Source organism: Octopus bimaculoides, chromosome 10, assembly GCF_001194135.2.
Source record: "Octopus bimaculoides isolate UCB-OBI-ISO-001 chromosome 10, ASM119413v2, whole genome shotgun sequence".
Taxonomy (NCBI): Eukaryota; Metazoa; Mollusca; class Cephalopoda; order Octopoda; family Octopodidae; genus Octopus; species Octopus bimaculoides.
In genome coordinates, this window is record NC_068990.1 from 50124423 (window position 1) to 50134422 (window position 10000).

The 10000-nt window shown below is 39.9% G+C and overlaps 2 protein-coding genes across 5 annotated transcripts in view; both read right to left on the minus strand.

The window, feature by feature from the left end:
* Positions 1–10000, minus strand: part of LOC106878624 (protein IWS1 homolog) — an 863399-nt gene that overhangs the window by 556918 nt on the left and 296481 nt on the right. The window lies entirely within an intron of this gene.
* The window catches only part of LOC106875501 (protein lingerer), a 36187-nt gene that overhangs the window by 15311 nt on the left and 10876 nt on the right, over positions 1–10000 (minus strand). For all 3 annotated transcript variants that reach the window (XM_014923673.2, XM_014923674.2, XM_014923672.2), the window contains exons 7-8: positions 8571–8724; positions 1903–1991 (exon numbers count right to left, since the gene is read on the minus strand). In XM_014923673.2, coding sequence (XP_014779159.1) covers positions 1903–1991; positions 8571–8724 — 243 coding nt within the window. The remainder of the gene's footprint in view (positions 1–1902; positions 1992–8570; positions 8725–10000) is intronic.

A 10000-nucleotide genomic window follows, 5' to 3' on the forward strand; every position in this document is an offset into this window, starting at 1 on the left:
GCCAGTGCTCCTGGACTGGCTCTTGTGCGGGTGGCACATAAGATGCACCATTTTGAGCGTGGCTGTTGCCAGTACCGCCTGACTGGCCTTCGTAGGATTTTCGAGCGAGATCGTTGCCAGTGCCCCTGGACTGGTTTGTGTGGGTGGCACATAAAAGACACCATTTCGAGCGTGGCCGTTGCCAGTATCGCCTGACTGGCCTTCGTGCAGGTGACACGTAAAAGCACCTACTACACTCTCTGAGTGGTTGGCGTTAGGAAGGGCATCCAGCTGTAGAAACTCTGCCAAATTTAGATTGGAGCCTGGTGTTGCCATCTGGTTTCACCAGTCCTCAGTCAAACGTTAAACGATGATGATGATGATGATGATGATGATGATGATAAATAAAAAAGTTACAGGTGTTTAATGAGACTAGTCTAAATTCATGATTATTTTAGAATTTAATTGAAACTCATGAGGGGTGTATTTTGGTCAGAAATATAGTAACGAAAGGTTTAAGTCATAACTTGTCTCCTCCTTTCAACCCCACCTGTTTGGTAGTTTCCCACACAATCCTATGAACAACCCATGTATTTCTACTCGCCTTATGCCTTGAGGGGCTACCGGGGCATGTTTTGACCATTATCTTCTATGTTTTGCAGCTTCCACTGATCATTTTCTTTTTTCTTCTCCACACTAAATGTGAATAGCCATGCAGATCTTTCCGCATGAACCTGCTCTGCATAGCTGTCATAATATTCCTCTCATCCTCTAACACTATGCTGACCCCACCACCAAACTTAGGGCTCATAGTCCTGCTGCAAGCTGTATAGCAACCTCGGATCTTTCTGATTTGGCGGGCACCACTTGTTTTCAAACTTGGGACACTGGTAGAATGTGTCATATAAAACATCTTTTACTCTTGGTATTATTGAGAAAATGTTATCTTTTCAAAGTTATTTCGTGTTAAAATTGCCGTATTTCGGTAATTTCAACCAATCACTGACGTCTATTGAGGTGAAAACAATTACTGCCGTGGAATGTAAACAAAACGTTCTAGCGGTGTAATGGGATCTTTTCCCTTGAATAAAATTAGTGCCGTTGTTTGACAACAACAACTATAGGCGGTGCTATTATTTATGACATTGTTCATGTGTTTGTACTGGCTTTAGCTTTAGGGTTAGGGTTATGAGTATTTGGCAAAAAACGATGTCATAAATAACAGCACCGCCTATAGTTATTGTTGACAAACAACGGCACTAATTTTATTCAAGGAAAAGATCCCATTACACTGCTAGAACGTTTTGTTTACATTCCACGGCAGTAATTGTTTTCACCTCAATAGACGTCAGTGATTGGTTGAAATTACTGAAATACGACAACTTTTAAGATGAAATAACTTCGAATATGAAAATTTTTCTCTCTTCTATAAGACAAAATATACAAGTATACAAAGTTTTAAAGTGTTCCGGTAGAAAACACACTAAATAAAAAGTGGCGCCCGCCAAATCAGAAAGATCCGCAACCTCATTAGTGCAGGTGGCACAAAAAACAAAAAAGCTCCCTGGTTGGCATTAAGAAGAGCATTCAACCATAAAAACCATGTCGAAGCAGATATTGGAACTCAATGGTGACCTTGAACACCCATGTCCAGCCGATGCCAGCATGGAATATGGACATTAAATGTGCGAAATCAGAACATTTAAAAATATTTTTTCTGTCACCAACATCTGCTCCACTCAAAATAATCTTGTGTCAATTACTAAGGAGAGCAGATTATTCACAAACAGCATTTTCTACAAAATGATGCTTTCTTCACATCTATTCAGCTCTTACAAATAAGTTGGTTCAACCACATTATTAGGCATCTGAAAATTTTAAAGTCACAGCTATAATAAACAGTATTACAAAACTGATACTTACAAAGTAAGGTGGTATTGTACCTTGTCCCATTATGTATTGATGGCTTAGAAGGGGAACACCAGGAGGTAAGTTAGGTGGGGCTTTTCCAGCTGAAATAAAAATAAAAAATAAAAATTTGAAGTCAAACTTAAAGACAGACACTATACTACAAATTGAAGAAGTGTAATTCTAACTCCATTACAACAAAAAAACATTTGCAAGGTGCTGGATCAGATGATACTAGTTCAGAAAGGGTCAAAGCTTAATTAATTAGGAAGAGAGTTAGCATAGATGAGATGCAGTTTGGATTTGTGCTAGGGAGAAGCACTGCCAATGCTACCTTCCTGGTGAGGCAACTGCAGGAGAAATAGTTGGCCAAAAATAAACTCCTTGTAGTGAAAATGGTACACTCCTTCCCACGTGACAAAGTGGTATGAAAGAACCACTAAAAGTCAGACAGCCAGTCATTGTAGCAGGTCAGTAAGTAGTAGAGTTGTTGTACAAGTTCTCAGTTGGAGTTAGTGTCAGTTATGTGATATATATACGAGTTTCAAGTTACCATCAAGGTAAACACTTCAAAGTCATTTGTCTTGCGGAGCTATCAGTGATAGCACGATTTATGAGTCAAAGATAATAAGATGCGGAATACCACCACATATTAATGGCGACAAGAATATTACAGTGCCGACAACAATATACAAGTGGACGAGGATCAACATTATAACAGTGGCAACGAGGATATAAACAATTCACATGGACAATGAAAATTATTTTAAAATGGTTCAGCTGCTGTCATGCTGGGGCACCTCAGTTGACTGAGCTACACCATTATTTGAAACCTCAGCTGATATGTGGCATTTGGTCAATGAGGGAGTTTGATGTTGCAGCCCTCATCTGTGTTTCCTGCCATGAAATAGGCTCGTCTGTTACAGGTGTAACAAGAAGAGATCCAGTTTTGTTTTAGAGACACTAACATCCACACCATGCCGGTCACTCACGCATTTTGGAAGGATATCAAAGAGTTGTGGGCCTTTGAAGCCCAAACTGTTGCAGTATCTGGTCCTGTATTTTGATGGCGATGCTGGGATCTTTGGCACAATGCAGTGGCTCCCCATTCTGCAGTTTGAGTAACTTTCAATGCCAAAGTTTGGCACATGGCCTCCTAGGATTTTCCAGATGCATATCACTGCATATCTCTCCTGCCTTTGTTCCAAGGAGAAGAGCCCCAATTCTTTCAGTCTTTCTCAATAGTTGATACATTGCATCGAAACGATTTTCTTAGTGTAGCTTTGAGCTCTGCTGTGGATTTTATATTGTGTGGTGACCATAGTTGGGAGCAGTAGTCCAAGTGGCTGAGAACATATATCCTCCAAAGGATCAACAATGTCACCTTTTCTCTTGTTTTGAAAGTTCAGAGGATCCATCCAGCTAGCCGTCTGCATTTTATTACCAAATTGGTAATATGCACTTGAAAAGACGCATCACTGCTCATGTCAATGCCCAGGTCAAAGTAATGAAAGCTTGTTAGAGGGTCTAGTTAAGGAACAAAAGCAACAACAAATGTTACAACCAATGAAGTTGGTAACAAAACCGGAAAGTATATCTTCGTCAGACCATGTAGCAAAAAAAATAGTTTGTCAGAAGAAAAAGTTTGTACAACGAACAGAAAATTCATGAAGATGAGAACTGAAACCACTATTGTCAAAATGCAATTAGACATAGGCAGTGACATCACTATCATAAATGAAGAAACATAAAGACAAATTAGTAAACCAAAATTATTTAAATCAAGTAAAGTAGCATATGGTGTTACAAGAAAGAAATTATATTTCATCAGTGAATGTATTTGCAATATAATTTTTTTGAGGTGAAATGCAAAGGACAATCACTTATGTGTTGAATGCATGGAGTTAGTTAAAATGTGGGATACCTCCATTAGCGTTCTCTGTGATAATGTAGTTGGCATGGTTAAAAGTGCAAATGAAGTTAAACAACTGAGATATAAAATTAAAAAATGCTTTCCAAATATTTTTTTGGAAGGATTTTGCACTAAAACAAAAGGCAACACTTGTTTTTAGTCCCAAACAGAACGCGTTGTTTGCGGTGTTGGATCAATTCAATAAAGAGCTAGAAAAACTAGAAAGCCTAGCTATAATTGAAAAGTCGACCATTCAGACTAGGCAGCTTCGACGGTTTGTGTAAAGCAGGAAAAAAAAAAAAAAAAAAAAAGAGCGGGGGTGGACTTTTCAACTGGACTAAACGACTATTTACTTGAACACAACTATCCATTATTAAGCCCAGAAGAAGTGTTCACAAAACTAAATGGAGGAAAAACTTTCTCAAAGTTAGACCTCTTGGAGGCCTATCTACAGATACAGGTAGAGGAAGATTGCACACACCTTTTAACAATCAACACGCACCGTGGATTGTATAAATTCAAGCAGCTTCCTTTTGAAGTGAAAGTGGGACCTGCCATATTCCAACAAGTGATGGGCGCAATGTTAAATGATTGCGACATCGCTATCATTTATCTTGATTTTTGATAAAGAGTGAGTCAGTAGAGGAACACTTCAAACATTCTGAGCAGGATCACTGCCAGAGCACCTGTCTGGCTTCCGTGCCGGTGGCACATAAAAAGCATCATTTGAGCGTGATCATTACCAGTGTTGTCTTACTGGCACTTGAAAAAAAGATCACCATTTGAGCGTAGCCGTTTCCAGTACCGCCAGACTGGCCCTCGTGCCAGTGGCACGTAAAAGCACCCACCACACCCTCGGAGTGGTTGGCGTTAGGAAGGGAATCCAGCTGTAGAAACTCTGCCAGATTAGATTGGAGCCTGGTGCAGCCATTCGGTTCGCCAGTCCTCAGTCAAATCGTCCAACTCATGCTAGCATGGAAAGCGGACGTTAAACGACAATGATGATGATTCGAAAAAATAAATGAATATGGGTTTAGACTAACATGGAAAGTGTGAATTTTTGGGTCAAGTAATTGACGAAAGGGGACAAAGGCCAGACCGGTCAAGGGTGATGGCAATACGGGATATGCCTCCCACAACAAAATTTTTTGCAGGTCCGTTGAATGGTTATTACTACTTAGTCGTAGTTGACAGTCATATAAAATGGCCAAAAACTGTTAAGACCAACCTCCGCAACATGATCATTTAATATCTGTTGTCCATGCTGGCAAGAGTTGGATGATTTGACTAGAGCTGGCAAGTTGGAAGGCTGCACCAGACACCAGTCTGTTTGGCATGGTTTCTATGGCTGGATGTCCTTCCTAACGCCAACCACACCGAGAATGTAATGGATGCTTTTATGTGCCACCATTTGCATGACACCGGTATTGGCTTGATGGCTCTTCTCAAGCACAGCATAATGCCAAATGGACTCTGTCATTGCCTCTGTGAGGCCAAATGCTCGAAGCCCAGCATAATGCCAAATAGTCTCGGTCCTTGCCTCCTAGAAGCACAATGCTCGGAAGCTGCTTTTATGTGCCATTGGCACAAGTACCATTTGTGCGACACCTGTATCTGCCACGACTGTGATTTTACTTGGCTTGATGGGTCTTCTCAAGCACAACATACTGCCAAAGGTCTCAAGTCATTGCTACTGTGAGGCCCAACATTTGAAAGCAGCTATTTATGTGCCACCTCCAGAGGTGCTGGTTACGTGGCACCAGCATTCACTTGGCTTGATGATTCTTCTCAAGTACAGCATATCGCCCAAGGTCTTAGTCACTAGTCCTTGCCTCTGTGAGACCTAAAGTTTGGAGATCATGCTTCACCACCTCATCCCATGTCTGCCTGAGTCTACCTCTACCACAGGTTTCCTTCACAGTTAGGGATCAGCACTTCTTTACACAGCTGTCCTTGTCCATATGCATCACATGACCATACCAGCGCATTATCTCTCTTGCACACAATATTTGATGCCTCTTATGCCTAACCTTTCTCTCAAGATGCTTACACTCAGTCGAACATGCACACTGACATTGCATATCAAGCAAAGCATACTGGCTTCATTTCTTTCAAGCCCTATGCATGTCCTTGGTGGTCACAGCCCATGTTTTACTGCCGTGTAGCATAGCTGTTTGCACACAGGCATCATACAATCTATTTTTCACTCTGAGAGAGAGGCCCTTTGTTGCCAGCAGAGGCAGGAGTCTCTGCTGGTACAGTAATAAATTTTTTGCAAGAATTATTTGCAAGATTTGGCATCCCAGACGTGATTGTATCTGATAATGCAACACAAATTGTGTCCAGTGAATTTAGAAAATTCTGCAAAATGTTCACAGTAGAACATAAAACGATAGTGCCTTACCATTCCAGATCAAATGCACAGGCAGAGTGTTTTGTGCACACTTTAGAAGAGCTTTGAGAGAAGCAAACAAGAAAGGCCCCGATGAAGTTACTCTCCAGCAATTCCTAAGGGTATACAGGGTGACACCAAACCCCAATACACCAGCAGGAAGCTCACCAGCTGAACTGATGTTTGCAAGGAAGGTGAAATCAGTTGTTGATAAACTGTTACCCAGCAAGGAAAGAAAAAGTACCAGGAAAGACAATCCAAAATTTTTCAAAATTGGTGGTCATTAAGTCGTATAAAAACTAGGAAGAAGGAAAAATTACAAAGTACATAGGAAAAATGATGTGCAGAATTAAAAGCAAAAATGGTATTGAAAAATGACACAGAAACCAATTGAAGAAATGATTTATAGAAAATGAACCAGACAGATTGGAAGAACCTATAGAATGGCTGTATGATACATTCTGGGAACCAACACCATTACAGGTGGTTGAACCCACACGTACAAGTGGAAGAAAAAGGAAGGACACAGAGTTCCTACAAATAGACACCAAAAACAAAAATATTAAGTTGGGGGAAAAAAAAACACTAAAAAGAGAAGTGAATAAAGTAAAATAAAATTACTTGCTTCTCAAAGAAAAAAAAAAACTAAAAGGAGAGATGTAATGAAAATGGTATACTTCTTCCCACGTAACAATGTGGTATGAAAGAGCCACTATAAAGTCAGACAGTCAGTCGTTGTAGTAGGTCAGTAGTAGTAGAGTCATACGAGTTCTCAGGTGGAGTTAGTGTCAGTTATGTAATATATATAAGTTTCAAGTTACCATCAAGGTAGACGTTTCAAAGTCATTTGTCCTGTGGAGCTATCAGCGATAGCTTGATTGATGAGTCAAAGATAAAATGATGTGGAATACTGCTACAACATATTAGTGGACAACGCTCTACATTATAACACTTCTGCATCTGGCTTTTGTTGACATGGAGTTTAGTGTAGAAGTAGGAGTCCACCTTGTTCTTATGGCTGTTCTTATGGTGTACTCAGTGCAAGCTATGGACACATAAGAAGTGCAGTGGTATCACTGGCCAACCATTGGAGAAAGTAGTCTTTACATGTGGCAGATGTGCAGGTACATAAAAACATCAGGAATGTACAAAAATTAGACTCTCTCATATGTCAGTGGGGGAATCTTAGAAAAATACTAGCATAGTTGCTAGAATAAGAATTGGTTGGGTGAAGTTCAGAGAGCTACCACTTCTATTAATAATGAAGGACCTCTCCCTCAGACTGAAAGGCAGATTGCATGATACCTATGTATGAACAGCTGTGCCAAATGGCAGTGAGACATGAGTTGTAACTACTGAAGACATGTGAAGACTTGCAAGAAATGAAGCCAGTATGCTTTGCTGGATGGGTAATGTCAGGTAGAGTGTAAGTGATTCAAGAGAAAAACTGGGTATACGTAGCAATGAGGACGGTTGCATCAAGAAGTGCCGTTCTCTAATTTTAGAGGGAACATGTGGAAGGGGTAGACTCACGAAGACATGCGATGATGTAGTGAGAAAGGATCTACAAACGGGACTCACAGAAGGGATGATAGGTGATCGAGTCTTGGTGGTTTGCTGTACTTGAAATGACAGGTCAAGCTAAGCAAAAGTGTAGTTGCACCTGCATACAGTCTTGTCTCTTGCAACTCTCTTCAGCTGAGCATCCCTAATCTTGTGGGCTTTTAGGTGCTGGTGTCATGTAAAAAGCATCCGTGCTGTGTAAAAGCACCCTGTATACTCTATAAAGTGGTTAAGTGTTAGGAAGGGCAGCCAGCTGTAGAAACCATGCCAAAACACATGGAGCCTGAACAGCCCTCCAGCTGGCTAGCTCCTGTCAAAACCATCCAACCCATGTCTGCATGGAAAACATGTTAAATGATGATGATTATTGCCAATATTAACCTTTACCATTCAAACTGGCCATGTCCAACCAAAATATTTTGTTTTATGTTCAATCAACGAAATCTGGCCTCTCTCGCCTACCTTACAGTGTCACTCTCAAAATAAACAATCACATCATTGAAGTCTTGAAGCTATGAGATAATGCATTACTAATTCCAAACAGTATGAATAAATAAGCCTTATAGTTGAAAGAGTAATATGAATGCTAAAAGGTTAAAGCTACTGCTGCTAGTAACTTTAAAATTTTTATTTTTTGATTTTGTACTTGAAATATAAATTTTAGTCGTCCCAATGGCAGAGTGAATAAGGATTTAGAAAGTTTAGATGAAGAGTTTGGCATGTTTATTCTGATGTTAGTGCAGGGCGTGGGAAAAAAGCCATAAATGCTGAATCCTCGTTCCTTACTTCATAATTAGAAAAAATGTAAATATTTACTGTTTGGTAGCTGTGGAGTAGCCTTTGTAGATGGCGTTGTTGTAGTTGCTGCCATCACAGAACCTGATGTGGTGGAGCTGGTCAACGAAGGGGTTGTGCTGGTTGTCGTCGTCAGACTTACTGTAGTTGTTGTTGCAGATACAGAATGGTCATACTAACACAAAAATAAAAATTACAGTGAGAGCAAGAAGAAATACATAAAGCAACATTTAAAGCAATCAAAAACTGATATGACCGTGCAATTTCTTCGATTTTAAACAAGGACTTCATTTTAAAATTCTCTTTGATGCTAACTTTTAACACAAGGAGAGGAAATAACTTTCAAACACAGAAAATGAGAGCAAATGAGCTTTCTACTGGAACCAATGGCTGTAAGAGAAAAATCGCAAAATAGCTACACTAGTACCATGGAAAATAGGAGAAAGGAGGGAGGTGGCAATAAACTAGATAAAAAAAAAAAAAATTACCAGCAACAATTTATTCCTAATCTAACATAAATATCAGGCTGAGCAAAAAGTAAGCAACATTTTGAAACATGAAATTCATCACAATATATTTCAACAGTGCAGAAATTTTATTCATCAAAGTAAGTACCATTACAATCAACACATTTTTGCCAACGAGTTACAAGCTTGTTTATTCTGGTAACATAAAAAGCTGGAGTTTTTGAACGCACTTTCAGCATCTTGCAGAAAAAAGTGGAAGTCGGTAGGAGAAAGGTCTGGGGAATAAGCTGGGTGGGGAAGAACTTAGTAGCTTCTGGAGCATCGTTAGTGAAACGTGGTCGAACATTGTCATGAAGAATGATTGTCCCTCTTCATTTGACCAGTCTGGGATGGAGGAGTAGCAGTTTTTTTGTTCATTTTGGCAATATGTTTCTGCAGTAATCGTTTTTCCGGGTTTTAAGAAGTTACAGTGGACGAACTAGCAGTACACCACCAAACAAGTCACCATAACCTTCTTTTTGAAGAGCATAGGTTTAGGGAAGGTTTGTGGTGCTTCATTTTAGTCCAATCACTGCGAAGAACGTTATTAGTGCACAGAATTCACTTTTCATTGCCAGTTACAATACAGTCGAGAAATGGATTAGTCTGGTTAAAGAGAAGACGCGACAAGCAAATTTCACATCTGCATTTTCACATTTTCATTCAAATCGTGTGGTACCCATCTGTTGAGCTTTTTTGATTTTCTGATTGCACACAAATGGTTGCAGGCAGTTTTCTGGCTAACTTGAAGTTCTTTCGCCAGTTTCCAAGTGGTTTTAAGTGGATCTTTCTCAACGACGGTCTTTAATTGACCGTCATTGATGACAGATAGGCGTCCACTACGCTCACTGGTCATTTCTTCAAATGTTTTGTTGATATTGCGAGCAGTTTCAGCTGCTTTACATCCTTTTTTAAAGTTGAATAGCAAAATTGCTTGAATATTGC